The sequence below is a fragment of the Ambystoma mexicanum genome, chromosome 5q, assembly GCF_040938575.1.
Source record: "Ambystoma mexicanum isolate Mex_15411 chromosome 5q, UKY_AmexF1_1, whole genome shotgun sequence".
Taxonomy (NCBI): domain Eukaryota; kingdom Metazoa; phylum Chordata; class Amphibia; order Caudata; family Ambystomatidae; genus Ambystoma; species Ambystoma mexicanum.
In genome coordinates, this window is record NC_090933.1 from 67,436,448 (window position 1) to 67,455,585 (window position 19,138).

The 19,138-nt window shown below is 46.3% G+C and overlaps 1 protein-coding gene across 1 annotated transcript in view; it reads left to right on the forward strand.

Moving 5' to 3' along the window:
• Positions 1-19,138, forward strand: part of NFX1 (nuclear transcription factor, X-box binding 1) — a 2,569,209-nt gene that overhangs the window by 1,749,848 nt on the left and 800,223 nt on the right. Inside the window, exon 18 of the mRNA XM_069620539.1 lies at positions 16,056-16,157. Coding sequence (XP_069476640.1) covers positions 16,056-16,157 — 102 coding nt within the window. The remainder of the gene's footprint in view (positions 1-16,055; positions 16,158-19,138) is intronic.

The following is a 19,138-nucleotide window of genomic DNA, read 5'->3' on the forward strand; positions in this document are numbered from 1 at the left end:
CCCTTAACATTAAGACTTGGCTGGTGGCAGTGGTATCTACCCTAACTTTTCTACTGCGGTTATCTTACATAACGTGGTAATTTTTTAGGCTGTTACATTAGCCTCGAACATAAAACCCGCTTGACCATATGTTTTATTTTGGCTCCCGCTGGGTTTAGTCGCCATTTCTTTTTGTTAAAGTCTTTCTCGTGTTTTTCTCTGCGCGCCAAACCGGGGATGACTCCTTTGTTCACTGTCTTTTTGCGGGCTTCTGCACAGAAGCCCTCCTTAAGGCGCCTGATAGTCTAGGTAGGCAGGATGTGAGGGAGGGATCTTCAGACCCCTGCCATGGGTTCCCTTGGTAACCCAAGTCGCATTCTTGTCTGATTGGCTGAGGGGACTGGCCTTACCACGCCAGCCACCTTGCTGTGTGATTGACAGCCAGGCTGTATGAACGGGGGAAAACTGCATAAAAAGCAGGTCTCTGGGACTGGAAAAGCAGAGTCGCCAGTGGAACGAAAGAACCAACGAGGAACTTGAAGAAGAGGACCCCTACAATGACTGAACCACCCGGTGAAGCCCTGCTGCAGGTCCAAATCCGACGACAGAGAAGTTTGTCCAGGAAACTTCTTCCCTTGAGCTGGTGGGACCAACCAGTTCGCCCAAACTACAAGCCAGGAGCCCTCCTCTGGACGAATTCGCTGTATAGAGCTACAGTGGGCCGGTTAGCCAGGAAGGTCGGACCCTGCTTGGGTTTTAAGGAGCGCCCCTTTTATTCGTTGTTTGGCACTGCTGCTGGTTTCTTCCCTAGGTAGTGTAGGACCCTCCACTCTTCTTACTTCTGATCAGTCCGACAGTCGCTTCAGGAACCGTGAGCCTGCACGAACTACCAAGAATGTCTGCCTCAGCTACAGCCCCCTCTCCGTTTTAAGGTACTGTGCAAATCCGGTTGTGCGTTTCGCTAAGCCGCGGTGAAAGTGTTTGAAATCTTTCTCCAATACGAGGGCTTGTCCTTCTCTTCTCTTTGAACTAACTTTTCTACCAACCAACCTTGTCCGGAATCTGTGCCACGAACATTACCGCAAACTACCCTGAACTGTGTGATCTTGAACAAAAGACTTTTGATCCATTGACTTTGACCCTAAGCCTTTTCTAGCTGATCTCCTCACTGTAGTCTCTCTTGTTCAATTGCTCAGAATACTTACCTGTTGGTGTTGCCTAATTTCTAATAACTTTGTCTTTCCCTCCCTTTTCTACCAACCAACCTTGTCCGGAATCTGTGCCACGAACATTACCGCAAACTACCCTGAACTGTGTGATCTTGAACAAAAGGCTTTTGACCCATTGACTTTGACCCTAAGCCTTTTCTAGCTGATCTCCTCACTGTAGTCTCTCTTGTTCAATTGCTCAGAATACTTACCTGTTGGTGTTGCCTAATTTCTAATAACTTTGTCTTTCCCTCCCTTTTAAATTGCTGGAGTGCCATTTTGCTCCCACTTCATTTTGTGAGCTTAACTTGTCTGGAATTTAAGGGAAGTGGTGTGGTGTATTTGATTGTGATTTTGACCTTGCTTAGAATAATGAAATGTTATACAACTGTTGAGTAAATAAATATATATTCTTTTACTTAGAAACCTTGAGTCAGTGTTTGCCTGAATCATAGTAGTTTCTGTCCTTTGTGTAACTATTTGTACTGCTCAGAGATAAGTCTGGCTGCTCCGCTACTGCTACCACTATAACTGTGTAGTACAGGCTTGTACCAAAGGTGAAATTGTACTGTCACATGTAGTCTTAATGGGTGCAGTTTTCCCAAAGGGTTCTGCATATAATTCTGCCTAACAGCCTGAACCCAAAAAGGGATGAAGTCTGTGGGCGTCGAAGTCATGGCTTCGATTTCGTCCCCTGTGCTGATCGCCATCATGAGCGCCGGATCCCTCCTGGGATATGCTCGTCTCGCTTTCAAACTCTTTGTCGAAGATGTATACCATCCACGATGAAGAGGGTGACCAGGTGCCCTTTGTGTTAGAAACTTTGATCTCCAGAAAAGAGACTCCCCAGAGAAGTGCTATGAGGAGGATGAAGACGTCCAAGAGCTAGCCTTAGATCTCCAGGAGGCCAGTGGTATGGACAACTCCCCTGAACTGGATACTCTTCCTGCCGCCACCCCTGGTAAACCTCAGGCTTCCTTCCAGAGAATTGACAGACATTCTGTATGAAGGCCCCAAAAGAGAAATCCTTCTACCCTTCAATGTAGTAGTAGATGCTCCCACGCTGGAGGCGTGGGTAACGTCTGCCTCTGCGCCTGCGGTTGACAGTGAGCTGGCTGGGAAGCGCTGTCTTGCCCCTTCTGGTCTGGCCTTCTTGTCTACTCAGCCATCCCTGAGAACTTAGTGGTATAGCCCTCAGCAGTGACCTTCAAATGATCCACCTTCCCTTCCCTTCTCTTCCCACTGACAGGGGATGGAGAGTAAGAGGCTGGATGCCGGTGGAAAGAAGGTTCTTGCATTGATGGCCTCACCCTCTGTGCAAATAACGCCTCTTGTACCCTAGCAAAGTTCTTCGGCCTATGGTCCGCAGTGGTCAATGCAGCTGACCACATCCCTGAGGAGAGGGCTTCCTGTCTGTGATCCAGGACGGCAGAGAGGCCACTCGTCAGATTCTGTAGTCATTACTGAACACAGTTGATTGTGTCGGCCACTCCATGGCCGCACATACAGCTGTCGGGCGTCATTCCTGGATGAGGACATTGGGCTAATCGCAACATGTCCAGGCTAAGCTTTTGGACATGCCATTTGAAGGACAGAACCTGTTTGGGGCTAAAGCAGATGACGCCCTTCAGACATTCCATGCCTCAAAGGTTATGGCAAAGACCTTGGGTCTGTTCATGCAACAGCCCTCCACTCCTTCTGTGAGGTGTCGGGGTGTTGGTCCCCCTCCTCCTACAGGGTTGAGTTCAGGCAATCCCAGGAAGACTCCAGGGTAGATGCTGCCAGAGCGGAAGAGGCAGCAGTGGCACCGTCCCCTCAGCACCACAAGGTGCAAAACCTCTGTACCTCTGTGAGGTTTTCTGCCACGAATCACCTGGGTGGGTGAGGAAGAGAATTTCCCTGTTCAGCTTGGAATGGACCATGACCATGTCGGATGCTTATGCCTTACAGGTCATCCAACAGGGCTGTTGTGTCTCGTTCATGCAGATTCCCCCCGACCATGGCCCTCGCACCAACAGTGTGCCTCCGTATCTCATCCTTTTGGAGGAGGTCCGCCAGCTTCTCTCAAAGACCACGATAGGTGAAATACCACCCCCTCGTCTTTTCCGGGCACGGTACCAGTTCTATTTTCTTGTTCCACAGGAGAATCAGGGTTTGGGCTTGATACTGGGCCTGCAGCTGCTAAATTTTATTCCTGCGCAAGGACAAATTCAATATGGTTACTCTAGCCCACTTAATGCAAACCCTCGATCTACAGGACTAGCTGGTATCACTAGGCCTTTAGTATGCCTACATCCATGTGCCCATTAATTGAAAGCACAGGAAGTACCCGCAGTTCGTAGAGGGCCAGCATCACTACCAGTTCAAAATCCAGCAGTTCTGTCTTTCTTCGGCTCCCAGGGTTGCCACCAAGCTTCTAGCAGTGGTGACTGCTCGCTTCAGGAGGGAGGGCATTCATGTCTTGGACTACCTGGATGACTGGCTCATCCAAGCTTGCTCCCCTGACATAGTGTCGGAGCACCTGCTCTGTACATGCAGTCTGTTGCACAGCTTCAAGAAGTTTCTGCATTCCTGTCCCTTCGATTTATCAGGGTGGTCCTGGACACTTGTAGGGCATTCCCGCCTGAAGGCCGAGTGGTGAACATCTCTTGTATAGTCTATTTACTCCAGTCACAAGGACAAGTCCCTTCCTCGGCCTTTCTGCACCTACTAAACCTCATGGCCTCTTGCATCCTAGTGGTTCTGGAGACCCGGATGCGCACAAAATTCCACTGCCAAAGTTTGCAATTTCATGGCCACATCAGAACTCCTGCAGGCTTCGCCCGAGTGGCTCAAGACATTGTGTGGTGGGCCGTGAGAGACTACTTGCTGAGAGGCACATTGTTTCGTCAACCCTGGCCCCAAGTGATGGTGGCCACTGATGAGGCTCTGACAGGTTGGGACTCCCACCTGTCGAAGCCGACAGTGAGCGGACTGTGGTCTCCCTCATAGTCTGGGAACCTGTCAATTTACTGGAGTTGAGAGCAATCAGACTGGCCCTGGCCACCGTTCTCCCCCTCTGTGAAACAATTGTGACGAAGAACTCATTGGCCATGGACTACCTCAACAAGCGAGGTGGAGTGGGGTCCTTGTCGCTATGCAGAGAACCAATGTGACATTTATTTATTTATATGCTTATAGCGCGCGGAAACCCGCATTCTCCAGCCAGAGAGTAATAGGCAGCTTATTCCAGTGTTGCACTGCCTGCACTGGGAAGGCTTTACCCAAGCCATTTGCTCGACTGAAAGGCGGCACATTTAACCAGCCCATGTTTTCTGATCTTAGAGACCGCAATGGGATGTATCTAGAAAAAATGTTCTTGAAGTAGGGGCCGAGCCATATAAGCACCTATGGACTATAGTCATTGATTTCAATAGGATGCTGTCCTCTATCCTCAAGTGCAGCCCTAACACTCTCCCTACAAGGGACACACTATCCTAGCCCTTCATGATGTTCCTCGCCCTAGAGAGCGCTGATGCACCGACTAAGAGCGGGGGATGCATGGGGGCTATTCTCACCCCATATCAGCTTGCAATGAGAAATTCCACAATAAATTTTTTCACATAAATTTCATACAACCATGGGTAATTAGCCCAAACAAGTTAAAACGATAGCAGTTACGGGAAAAACCATTTCCCGACTGCACACTTGGGTCAAACAGGCAGGTCACGTGGGACTATGCGTCAGATGATCTGACAATTTAATTGCCCTCCTTGAGGTGTGTCTGGTTGACCCAGGAGTAAATTCTAAAACATCTTTAAGAATATAAGTATCAAAAGCCACTCTTGTCGCGTAGTGATGCACCCGATGCTAAGCTCTTGCTTTAAGGTGCATGAACAATTCAATTGTGTGGGAGGGCATGACACATCTATAAAAAGAATCACAATATCTGCAACATCGATTCAAACAATTCTTTCTAAAAATGCATAAGTCCACTTGTGTCACTCTGAATGGGGTGACATCTATATGTCTGGTCGACCGGTTTCAATGATGTCTTTCGTGTATCATATTCTTCAGGACCCATTATTTCTTCCTTAGACCCAATCTGCAAGCCCCACAGGGGCGAAATTGCGACATGTTCATGTCCATCGGCCCTCAGTGGTGCCTCTGGAGGAGAGTCAACCTACTCTACTAATCGGAGGAGCGGGTCCTCCACCCGAACCTCAGTCTCTCAGTAGCCAAACACAAAGGTTCAGGCTGCTGAGATGCAAGGAGTGGGACTTGTCAGACAACGTCCTTGATGTACTCCTATCAGCTTGAAGAATTGCAACAAAGTTTATGCCTGCAGGTACTGGACATTTTCAGCTTGATGCTAGGAGGGGGATTTGGAAACCTTATCCTGTCAATTATCCCCTATTTTGCATTTACTTTTTTGCTCTCCTTGGCACAGACAGGCTTGTAGACCGGCACGGTAAAGGGATACCTTGCTTGAAACAATCCACACAGTTCTTGCAGGGTTTGTGTAACCAGTTTCTTATGTGCCAGTTTGTGTCTCCAGTGTGGGATTTTGATTTGGTTTTGCTATGCCTTATGGGAGCTCCATTCCTGTTCTATTAGGTTACTCAGCCTGAAGGTGATTTTCCTGGCTGCAAGATGGGTGAGTGAGCTCCAGGCATTATCTGTTAAAAATCCATATTTATTTTTTTCTTCTCAAAGCGAAGGTGACATTGAGATTGTGACCCCCCCCCCCCCTTCCTTCCCAAGGTGGTGTCGTATTTTCATATCAAAATATCAATCTTCCTGTGCTCTTTCCTCGGCCTCACCCTTTCAAGGCAGAGGAACGGTTCCATCGGCTGGAACCAGTGTGGGCCCTCTGCTACTATGTCTTTTGAACGTGAGAGGCTAGGGAAGATCACCAGATTTTCGTTGGTTATACCGCTACTTAGCCTGGCAGAGCTGTGACCAAACAGAGCCTATTCTGCCAGAGGTGTAGATGCCACCTCTGCCATGCAGTTAGGAGTCTTTGTTCTAGACATCTGCCAGGTGGCAATATCGCTGTATCTGCATGTTTACTAGGCATTACTGCTTGGTTTTCTGGTGTAGGTGATGTCCTTGCTTTCTTCCCTCCAAGATGTGCTTACTACTATTGGAGTCTATCATAGGTGCTGAATTTGTGGGAGGAAAGAATCCATTAGAAGAACAAATTACTTGTGTTACAGTAATGTTCTTTCAGGTGGATAGTCCTTCCACAGATTCCTCATCGCCCTCCCTACTTGACCCTCTTGGCAGATAGCCAGCACACCACCAGTTCTGCGGTTACTCAGCATCAGAGTGCTAGGGAGAAAGGGTGGAACTGAGGTCAAGGGTGCGATGTGCCCCAATATATACAATCCCCAATGTCATTTCCAGCGCAGAGTGTGTTAAGGCGACGGGCGGAGCTACGCTGCACCCTCTGGTGGTGGAAAAGTTTCTGAAGAACTGTTGCACTGCGGATAGGATTATTATAGATGAGGAGTCTGGGAAAGTAACATCCATCAGAAAGAACATTACAGAGAGGTAAGTAATTTGTTTCTTTTGTCCCACCACAGAACCCAACAGGCCTCTAATGCAGAACCAGGATACCTACAAATCCTCATCAATCACTGCTGTAGTCCATATCCCAAAGCACCACTCAGCAGAGGAAGGTCTGACTATGAAAGTCAGACTGCTCAGATTAATCGTTTGAAGGGTTGGAGAAGGGGGGGGGCGCAAGGCATTTCTGGAAAATTAACATTCGAAAGGTTTATTTAGAAGTGTTTCCCAGAGGATGTAGATCGAGGTTGGAAGGGCAAGCTTCATTGGAGGGGGAAAAGTTGTCATCTGCTGATATTATTGGGAGAAGAGCGGAATCCTCTGAAGCAAGTCGTTTTGTCGGTGGAAGAGAGTTATTGTTTGGATGGACATATATCCGGGAATGAGGCTGGTGGCTCTCAGTGTAGAGTTGCATTGAGGAAAAATTGTATAAACTGAAGCAAGCCATATTGAAGGTCAGATAAGTTATCTTTGAGAAGGGGGATTATCAGGAAGGAAGTATTGAGGATGGTGGAAAGGATAAGAGTTGTACGTACCTATCTGAAGAGAAGTGAACAAATTGGCTAGAGGGGGACATATAGTTAAATCACCCAAGGTGGAGGGAGGAGAGCAGGCACCGCAACTGGAAAGTATGATCAGAGATTCCAGCAGACCAAGTTAATCCAGGGCCAGATTTTTGACATGAGTGGTGGAACAAAATGTTACACCTGGGGCCGGGATCGAGCGTTGGAGATTAAGACCGTATGACGAGAGTAGTCCTGAGACCAGGACTCTTCTACATGGCGGTGTACAAGAGACAAAAATGGTCCAGGTACTGCTATCAGACTCTGGCAGACATCAGTGCTTTCTTAGCTTTCCCAGCAATGATCCAGTGATATCACTAGAGCAGCAAACCAGAAACTCAGATTAACCCCTGCCTTGTAGACTTCCTTGTTTGGTTTGTAAAGCCAGAAAGCCTGTAACACAGACTGAGGGCAGTGTATTTGATACCGTCCTCAAGCCCTGGCCAGGGCAGGCCGAGTCTTCTTGAACTATTGTAAGTATTGCTTCGTTATCACACCTCTGAAGTTTTCCTTACCCCTAGTTCCCGTTTTGGATTATCTTTACTGTCTGGGTGTGGATTGGTGAACACCTGAAGGAACATAAACTTTGTTGACGCAAACATTGCTATCAGTGGCTATTCCCTTCTCTTGGTGGTTGTCTTTGAAGCTTTATTTTTCCAAGACCCCTCAGACCCAACCCACATGGTTTCTTATGTAGGTAATCATGTGGGTTATCCTAATTTAAATTGGTCTTGCTATTGTCGCGGTACTCTCTGTGACACGGTATAGAAGTGCCTTTTGTATATTCTGCATGTTGAATTCAGGTTCCCCAAAATGAAGAGGTGGTTATGCAGATAATTAAGTTATTTTCCTCATTATTATGTATGTAGAAATGTATAATTTGTTGTCCATACCAAAACTTGCAACTTAATCTCCTGATCTTTGTGATAACTGTGCAATCCTCAATTTGAAATGTAAACCGTCCTATTGTAGTTGTCGATATTGTCCTCCTCTATTGTCCCCTGGAGGAACTTAGTGAGGATATTGTGCAGCTGTTCAGATCATTGACTAGAGCCAACTGTGCTAATCTGTTTCTGGGAGATTTGAATCGTTGCTGTTATACTGCCAACAAAGATGCTTCCTCTCTCGAACGCTGCCTTAACCGCATTGATTATGTACATAATAGCGAACCTACCTCTAACAAGGGGAACACCTAAGACTGAGTAGTCCCCGGAACCTGGATATATGTATGAACAGCAGAAGCCCATGTTTCTGGTCGAACCATTTTTTTTATCGATTTTCACATACTGCTCCAAAATACACAAAAAAGCAGGTTTATCCTCTAAAAAATGTCCTTAGTTGAAATTAAAAGGAAAATACGAGCCTCAGATTTAAGTGTGTATTGATAATCTTATGGTTTCTACCTTAGACTCTGACCCTCTTGATCTGTTGGCATCTACAAACAGTTCTCTTATGATGCATATGTTAAACCATGTGGCCCATTTGAAAAAGAAAATAGCGAAAATACTGTTAAAAATGAGTGGCTTACACCCAACCTTGCTGCTCTAAAAAAGGAAAAGACAAACGGAATGTAAGTGGCAGAAAATCAACTCTGACATATGTAAAGTAACCTGGAAGAATCTTGAGAACTGTTATAGACTAGCTATATATGATGTAAAGAGGAACTACTTCAATGAGCAAATCAACAACTCAGGGAAATTATACCATAAAAGTCTTTGGAATACTGAAATCACTTGAATAACCTAAAGCACAAGTGTCAACCATCATCCCAACAAATCAAGATTGTGTTAGGGTTCAACAAGCATTTGCAGACAATGTTACCACATAGTGCAAGATACAATTGAAAAAGATTTAGGGACCAGTAAACCTCCCCTTTCCCTTTCTACACTCTCCTGGGCCTGGCTCCTTGAGTAGTAGTCATAAGGTGCCACAAAAGCAGAATCAGTTAAAATTCTCCTTTAAACCCATTACAGCAGTTGATATGGAAAAAGCTCTGGGTGTAACACGCCCTACTTCTTGCTTTGGGGATGTTATCCCCTTAAGTTAATACTAGGGAATTAGTCTTTTTACCTTTTCCTGTTTGATTTGTGACTGATTCGTTTAGTCGCAACCATATTCCAGATGCCATTAAAGAAGTCATTGTTACCCCACTTTAAAAAAATGTGAGGTTTGATAAAAAAAAAAATAAGAACCTTGGACCCAACACCAAATCCCACTTTTTGCTGAAGATTGACGATAAAACGGCAACCCTGCAATTCCAAGTATTCTAAGACTTTACGTCCAAGTTACATGCTAGCCAATACGCCTTCCGCCCAGGGCATAGTACAGAGAGTGCTCTATTTGACCTGCAGACACATGCTAGAGATTTTAGACAAGGGTAAAGCAGGGCTGCTGGTATTATTGGACCTGTCGGCTGTGTACGATCTCCTAGGTCATGAACAGCTTTTGGACACCCATGCCAAAATAAGGATTTGTTCACATGAGGCGGTTGTCTGTTTTCACTAATTTCTAGCTCATTGGAAGTCTACGGGGCACTGATGTGACGCCACCTCTGGGCTTAACCCTATTTCTTGCGACACCATAGGAAGCCTGCCTATCGCCTATATTATTCAACTTCTAAATGATGCCTCTCTGTGATCTTTTAGCCGGTACGGGAGTGTTCTTTTACAAACTATGCTGATAACACGCAGCTGATACACGAACCCGACGAGGAGCGTGACACTGATACCGTCAACCTTTCCCAGGTCTACAGAGTTATTATACACTGGATGACCACCCACTAGATGCGCCTCAATGGTGGTAAGACTCCGCTTTTGATTTTTGGCTTATGCCAAGCCCGAGTTAAGCTAGAATCAGGTACTCTAGTTTTAGCATCAAGGATAGCAACATTTCCACAATTGGGCAAGTAAAAACTCTGGGCATCTGCTTGAAATGCTCTCTTGGTGTAGAGGCACACGTCAACCAGTTGACTGAAAATTTACAGTACAACCTTAGGCTGCTCAGGCACGTAAAACTTTTCTTTCAGAAGAAAACTGTCTCCCCATTGCCGAGCTATGATTTTTGTCGAGGCTCGACTATTATGCCCTTCGAATGGGTGCTATTAAAGGGTGTCTTGACAAACTTCAGTCCTGCAGAATGATGCTGTGCGCATTGTAAAAGGGGTTTCTCAGAGAGACCATGTCTGTACTCTGATTCAATTCAAGGCAGCTACGTTGGTTAACAAGTGCCTTTATGGTAAAGCCCCGACATATTTGAAAGACAGAGAGGTCATTTATGAACCTAAGAGGACTTTACATTAAGGTAATTCTGCTTATATATGATGGCCTAGATTTAGGCGGCCAAATGGCCCAGGCAGGTATTTCCTAGTTGTGGCGGCTCACTTTTGGACCTCCCTGCTTTTTGGAATTGTGTCAGGAAGCTGATTTGTTCTCATTCCTTGAAAACTCTGCTGTTCAGCCGAAGGGTGTTTTGCTGTTCGGTTTTCTGAGTGGTCTGCCTTGTCCTTTCATGGATGTTAGTAATGCTGTGTTTTTGTGCGCCCTGATACCTGTGAATTTCGTCGCATTAGACATACATTATTTCCTGGATGTTTGTTTTCTATTTAATGTTGAGTCTCTGAATGTATTTGCAATACTTATCATATAATGTGAGTATGTGATGGCAATACCTTGTCTCTGGCCATTTGAGGGGAGTATGATATATGATATGTATAAGCGTGTTACAAATGCCATGCCATATGTAAGTGTTTCAAGGTGCGACGAGGCAAGGAAGGGGGAACAGAGGGAGGACAGAGACAACGATCTTACTAGGCCAAGTGACATTGAGATTGCGCTAGTAACTAGCATGTAATAAAAGTGCAAAGCAAATTATGTGAAAAATGGCCATTAGGTTGGAATACCTGCCATATGATTTGATTACCAAGTGTTTGACGGCAATACCTGCTGTATGACATGGCCATCTGGCCTTTTATAGTCATGCCTGGCATGATGGAAGTACCCAAGCATGGGAAGCGATATAGTGAGAAACAGGAAAACCGATTTCACTTTTCAGAAGCCAAAGCGAATGGCTTTGCCAATGTTTATTTCAATGTATTCAATTCTCCCACAGATTCCTCATCTTTTTAGCTAATCCCCTCCATGCCAGGTGCTCTGAAAATTCCGACGGGATGTAGTACGGCTCTACGTTATCTCCGTGGCCCCTCAACTCCTTCACACATAGTATTTCTAGCATGTACTATGCCTCTGTTCCGTTTTTCTGCACGTTCAGCACGCAGTTTGGAACACTGCTCAAGTGCTGTCGGGACTGCTGCCCTAAAATGTTTATCACAGACCCGCACAACATTTGTGTCTGATGTCAAGAGTTGGAACATGAAGGGAAGCAATGCGGCTCCTGTAATTCTGCACCCAAAGAACTTGAGGGAGCACTCGGCCAAACTGGTGCTAGGTAGGCCCCCTTTCAAGCTGCCAGTCCGGTCGGCTACTAAATTTTCGTGAGTCAACAGCGAGGGCTCTGTCCCTGAGAAAGAGGACAGGGAAGGCAGGCAGTATAAAAGGTCAGAGGTCTCACCCGCCACTCTGTCATCCTCCTCCCACAACAATAAAATAAAGCACATACATAGACACAATTCGGATTCATCAGAGGACAGGGCACAGAGAGGAGTGGGAGGAATTTAAGCAGGACGTTTATTTGTTATTTGAGAAGGCCTGGCTGGGTACGGATTTGGCCTCTATGCCATGGCAGGGCCATGCAATCGACTGCGCCCATAGAGCTTCCAACCAGGTGTCAAAAAAGGGTAATGCGCCCTTGACCCAGTGGCAGAGCCAGGGTGGGGGAAGGCGGCCGGCTGCCCCCCTGGCTCTCCCGCGATGCCCAGTGCTTTCCCAGTATGCCCCCCCCAGCCTCCTGCTGCCGCCCTATTGGCCACTCCATGGCACCCCCCCCCCCCCTCTCCCCCTGGCACCAGAAGCTGCCTCTGCGTCTTGACGACTTCAAAACCAAAGAAGGTGCAGACTTTGGCACTGCCCATAGCAGACGCACCGGGCCTGCAAGCTGGGATTTCCCATTCAGCTTCGCCCAGACGCAGGACCATGACTACAGCCCCAAAAATAGAGCTGGCGTCTTTGCGTCCATGCAGTCCATATTTTATTTTGATTTTTGGTCTGAATCTATTAATGGCCGCTGGACTTGACCGTGTGCGGAACTTTAAGTCCAATCAAGCAGAACTCATGGAGTTGGTGGCAGGCCTGCAGGACGCAAGTGGGCTAGATATGTCTCCAGAAATATGCTGCAGCAGGCTACGCTGTATGCACACCCGAATTCCAAAGACAATAAGGTCATCGAGAAGGTGGTTACCACTTTTGGAGATCCGTTGAGACCTCTGCTGCTTTACGAGCCCATTTAACAGATGGAAGGAGATCACTTACGCCTGGGTTCTTCAGTTGGTGGAACAGGACTATTGCCTACCATTCCTCAGGAAGCCCCTGGACATACTACCAACTTCCTCGACAGCCAGAGGCCGAGTTAAAAGACAAATTGAGATCCCAGCTGCTGAAGGGCACAGTGAACGAAGTAGTAAACCAGGTGAATGGTTGGTATTCTCAATTCTACCTGTGCCCAAGAAAGAAGATTGACTCCACCCCATCCTGTTCGTCAGGGCCTGAGGAAGGACAAGTTCAACATGATGCTGCAAGAGATTCTCTAGGTGCTGCAATCCCAGGATTGGTTGGGGGTCGCTGGACCTTCAGTATGCCTACTTTCATGTACCAATCCATCACAAGAACAGGCACTTTGAGATTTGTCATTGGGGACGCTCACTACCTGTTAGGTGTGCTCTTTTAGCTTGACCTGCGCACCCGGTTTGTTCAGTAAGTTGATGACAGCGTGGATGATCACTTCAGGATATCCAGAATCTTCGTCTTCCTGTACTTGGATGACTGGCTTATCTGAGGTCGATCCCCAGAGCAGGTTTCAAGTAATCTCAAGAGCACTTGCTTGCTACTGTAGTTTAGGCTTCTCCCTGAATTTTCAAAGTCACAAACAATACCACCACCAGAAGCTCCAGCACATTGGAGTGGCCCTGGACACTTGGGTGGGGTGGGCTCTGGCATTGGACAAATGGTCGCACAGTTCCAGAATTCAAGCAATCTATCGATGTCTGCCTTTATCCGCCTCCAGGGCCTCATGGCTTCCTGCCTTTTTGTTGCTGCTAGAGGCCAGGCTTCGGGTACCTTCCCTTCAGTGTCCTCTCCAAAGTCATGCTTGCAATCCTCATGTGACATGACAGTTGCCCTCCTAATATTGATGGCTGTGTCCAGCGACCTGTCATGGTGGGCCAACGGGGAGAGCATGATGGCCAAGGAGTAGTTTTGTACGCCTTGGCCCGAGGCTCACCTGTTCATGGACGCCTCCCGGTAAGCTGTAAGAGAGGGGTGCTCATTGTGGGGATCTATGGGTGAGCTGTCTTTGGTCCCAGGTGGAGTGCCATTGGCACATCAATCTGCTGCAGCTGCGTACGTCTAACCTTGACTGCTTTTGCACTGTCCCTCTGGGGGAAAAATATCCTAGTCACGATGGACAGCATGCTAACCATGCATTACCTCATCAAGCAGTGTGGGGTTAGGGGGGGGGTTCTGTCCCTGTGCCATGAGGCCATGCAGCTTTGGTTCTGGTTGCTGGAGAACAAAATCTCGATCTCTGTGGTTCATCTTACAAGGACAACAGGTTGGTAGATGGCTCTGAGCAGGCCGAGCACATTCTCTCACAAGTGGGAGCTCTGCCCCAAGGTCACTTCGGAGATCTTGTGACTTTGGGGAACACAGTCAGTGGACCTGTTTGCGATCAAGAACAACTCGAAGTGCAAGCTTTCTACTCAATTGAATTTCCCCCAAGGGGAGCATTGGGGATGCTTGGTTGGTGGAGTGGGTCTTTGATCTTCACTATGCGTTCCTTCTGATTTCAGTCATCTCATGGGTTCTCTGTAGGTTGGGGAGGCTGCAGGCTCGCCTGATTCCAATCGGCCAGATTGGCAGAGGAGGACATGGTACCTAGACCTTTTGGAGTTGCCCGTTTGCCCACCTTGCCAACGTCCTCTGTGACTGGACTGCTTGTCCCAGTCGACGGACTAGTCCTTCACCAGAACGTAGAGTCTCTCAAGCTATGTGCGTGGCTCTGGAGAGGTTGAGGTACAAGGGCTCGTATCTCAAGAATAAGGTTTGCTTGCAGACCTTCTACTAATTCGATCTATGTATGCAGATAGGGAAGATTTGAGGCATGATGTAAATAAAGGGGTGCAGACTTTGTCATGCACTTCGGTGTTCGTGGAATTTATTATATCCCTGGCCAGACTAGACTTACAGATCGTTAGTAAATGGTTACCTGGCCTCTTTAACATTGTTCAAGTGACCACCCAAGCAAGGTAGCTTTTTCTCCATCCCAATTGTGCCCAGCATTTGAAGGGTGTTGTAAATAAGTTTCCAACCAGCTCCCTTTCCTGTTCGGGCATCGGGCCTGAACTTGGTTCTTTCCTTCTTAATGGTGGCTCCCTTTGAGCCATTCTTTTTGGTACCAATCAGACTACTTATACGGAAAACAGCATTCTTTTGGCCATCACATCAGCTAGGCGAACATGTAAGCCTCCATTTTTAAAATTCCTTAAAGACAAAGTTTCTTAAAGGTTTTATCCAAGTGCCTTCCAAAAGTGGTGTCGGGTAACCCCACCATCTAGCAAATATGACATTCTGTTTATTTTCCACAACCTCACCCTCCCAAGTAGGAGGAAAGACTCCATAGGCTAGACCCCAAATGGGCATTCAGTTTCTACCTGCTCAGAACAGCTCCTTTTCACCAGGATGACTGTTCCTTGCCTTCTCAAAATCATTGTTGGGTCCAGTGGTGACTAAACGAACAATCTTTCAGATCGTTGTGTAGATTTCAGAACGGTATGAGGGCAGTGAACGAGGTTCTGCTGGGCCTCCTGGTGCACTCTAGCGGAGTTGTGGCTGCCTTGTCAACCTTGCACAGAGGTTTGCCATTTAAGGATATGTGCTAGGCTGCCACATGGGCTTCCTTGCATACCTTTGCTAAACATGACCTCCTTGGCAGAGATGCCCACTTCGGTAGGGCGATGTTAGAGAATTTTGGTATAAAGCTTCCAGCCCACCTCCTGATGTGAATTACTGCCTTGTGGGTCTATCAGGAGGAGGAATCTGTGGAAGAATGCAATCCATGAAAGGAAAAATGACTTACTGGTAATTGTTCTTTCTATGGATTCTTCTCCCCCAGATTCCTCATCACTCTCCTTACCTTCTCAGCTATTGAAGCTTCTCTAATCTTCTTGTGGGTGAGTAGTAGAAGGTATTGGCACACTTGCTGGTTCTGATCGGTCTAGCCATAAAAAAATGTTGATGGCGCAATTTCTGTCCAATTACAAGTTATTTTTTTCTTATCAATATTTTTGCATTTCTTTATATTGGAATTGATTCCCTGGGCTGCTAAGCACAGGGGGGAAAAAGGTGGACAACTGAGAGATGGAGTCATAGTACATGCTATAGGTTTGATCACCAAAGTCATGTCCGGAGTTGAGGAGATGACCTCGAGCCACACTACTGCCCCAGTCTAAATGTTCGAAGCTGCTGACGCTGAGGAGATGATCTGTCAAGGTGGGGAATCTTTGGGAGAATAATCCATAGAAAGAAAATTACCAGTAAGTATGTTTTCCTTCAGTGATATTTAACAATTGTTTTTCCTTCTGTTACAGAATAGCTGCTATATCCATGGCCACTAAATTAACAGATATGCAACTTGGCGATTCTGTGGAAATCGGCAGATTGGTAACCAAAAAGGAAATGAAGCAAACCAGGTAAAGGTTGACAATAACAAATATGTTGAGATGTCTTTTGTTTATGTTGTTCTCTGTAAAACAGAATAGAGGTCGAGATCTGTGCCCGTTTTAGTAAACTTTGTTCTATTCAGTCACATGAGTGCATATATTTTCTCTTTTTAAGTCCTCTAACTTTTCATCTAGGTAGATGGTTTTTCGAAGATTTTATGCTTTATGTATTTTCCACAGAGAACAAATTCTCACTGCTTCATAGTATGCAACTGTGCAATTTTGAGAAGCGTCAACATTTTGTTTACCATCAGTGGTGATTGTTAGGGAGTTTATTCCTCAACTGTCTAGTGAGGCCATATAAGCTAAAGTCAGAAAAGTGTTTCTAATGATCAGTGTCCTGACACGGATTCCTCATCTTAGATCGCTTGTCCTGTGGCAGCATATCTTGGAAACTTCCAACAGCTCTCAACCCCCACTCCCTTTTTGGGGACAAGGACTCCCATTCTCATGTGGAACTCCCTAACTGACCCTTCAAGATAACATCAGTATAACTTCCAGATGGTAAAGCCTCTGAAGTACAAGTTAAAATGTGTTACTGCCAACCTGACATCGAAGATATCAATTTAAAATCCTATTATACTGGTACAAAAAAGAGGCCCCATGGAGGCACAGAGATCCAAATAGAGAAAGAGAAGTAGTAATGGCTTCTTATGCAGTGGAAGCCCTCCAGCTGTGTCATCCCAGAAAGGGGAGGAGTCTGAGGAACTGAGAAGAAAGCCAGCAAGAGTCAAAAGGAGACGCACACTGGCTACGATGAGCTGAGGCGAAACAAGCAGCGTTCTGCAGTCGTGCAGAGCCCTGAGCTGTCAGGCATGCTACGGTCGGTAGCAAAAAACACAGCAGAGTAGAAAGAGGACTCATGGCGTTCTCAGGATATCCGAGCAAGGGGCACAGCGTGATTGCGTGACCACAGCAGGTTCGTGGTAGACCAGAGGTACAATTAACTACACTGAGACCATTTGCATATAGCGAACTCGGGACCAGTGACAACTCGAGATAATAGACCGCCAACCTGAAAGAAAGACGGAAAGAGAAACTAGCAGAGATAAGAAGCCCCGGGAAGGGTGAAAAGGAAACTCGTCCTGATCCTGTGAAGAACCCTGTGATGTTAACCCTCAACACGAAAGTTAATGGGGATAACAGGAGACCCGGGAAAGATAGTGTGGATCAATATTGCGCGATTATACTTGTTACATTCCAGAGAATACAGATATAATACGAGTGAATGAGAATCATTCCTTTTAAGCCTCATACTCGTCATAGTAATGAGAACCCAGATGGAAGTAAGAGACACTGAGAATCATTATAACCCTCCTGCTCGACACAGTTGGGAGAGAGAAAATACAAGAATATTAAAAACAAACCTGCAAGACAAAGGTATAGGAAATTATCCAACTAATTGTAAAGCATATCACAGAGGTCTAAGGGACAGGTAAGTTAGTCCTAAAAGAGGAATTTAACAAACTTTGTGACACTATCTCAGGAAGCTGAGCAGGAAAGGTTGAAGGAAAATGAACTCTTCAGAAATATAGAAAATATCCCAGAGGGGAAAACTAATTGATGGAAAAACAACCTAGGGAATAAAGCGAGGGATCAATCATTATGAGGATAGTCTGGAGAAGAAACCCAATGTAAAGAACACATTAAATGAACTGGTAAAAGTGATTACTACACACAATCTAAAGATCATCTATTAAAGAGTGGCCGAGAGAAGTCAAGAAACCTCAGGAGATGGGAGGCCTTCTCCTAACTTTAAGTTGTTATGAATAGTGGTAGGGTCAGACATTCAGTGACTGATGAGCATCTTAGTTCTCCAGCATTGTATCTTTCATAAATTCACATGCTATGAACAATTCGCTGTCATCAGACTGATTGATTGCTAGGTTATTTATAACGCGCTTAATACCTAGGGGTTTCTAAGCGTGGATCCGGGGATTGAAACTGTGTTGGTCACTGTCGTCTTGCTTCGAAGGCAAGCACGTTGCCGCTGAGCTATCCTCCCATGACTCTGTTAACTTTTTACAAAAGTAAATAAAGAAAACTTTAGGTGTTTATTTTGTATCCCATGTCCCTCCTTTTGGGTGCCTTTTGTCCCCACCAACAGGACGTAGATTATGTAGCTCTTCCCCTGCAGCTTCCCTTCAGATTATAACTGCATGTCATGGTGGAAGGAATCCTTGTGTGTTTCTCCATAGAAAAATGCCCACATCTTTTCAAAAACATCTCATCAAAATCTATCTTCAGGTGCTTCAACTTTTTCTTTCAGATAAGTGAAAAGGGATGGTGGCAGTGAACATCGATGGAAGGCAGTCCCTCTTTAGAGCCTGCTCTAACTGTGACCTAAAAAACATTTTTGAGGGGACAGTCTCGAAGAATGTATTTGCCTTCTCCCACACCACTCTGCTGAAGAGTGTGAAATACATAAAAGCTCCAGCTCAAAGACACTGAAAGACAGAAAGAGAGGCCTCGTATGCTGGCTGAATGAAGGCCAACGCCCCCTTTCAGAGGGCAGAGTCTTCGAGAAGTCCGGCAGTCCCAAGACTCACAGTAAAAAGGGAATCTGTGTCAAAATGAGCAAAACAGCCTAAATTAGTGATAAAACTAATCACTGTTAAGGGTTGTCATCAATAGAGGAGGCGTCCGGACAGCCAATGTCCCCGTCGACTCCGAAAGGGGGTCCGTCCACCGAAGAACGGTCAACGACCTATGACGACGAAGCAAGTCGATAAGGGGTCTAGCTCGTTGACAGAAAAGCACTTATCAACGTCGCACTCCACAACAAACACTTATCGACGGACAGGACCCCCCGCTTGTGAACAGACAGGACCCCCATTCGCTAGTGGTGGACAAGAAACTGTCTACGGGCAAAATGATACCAGAGACTGCAAAAGACCCATCAACTGCGGAAAAAGCAGCAGCGCAAGCAGGATCCTGCAAGTGCGAACCCG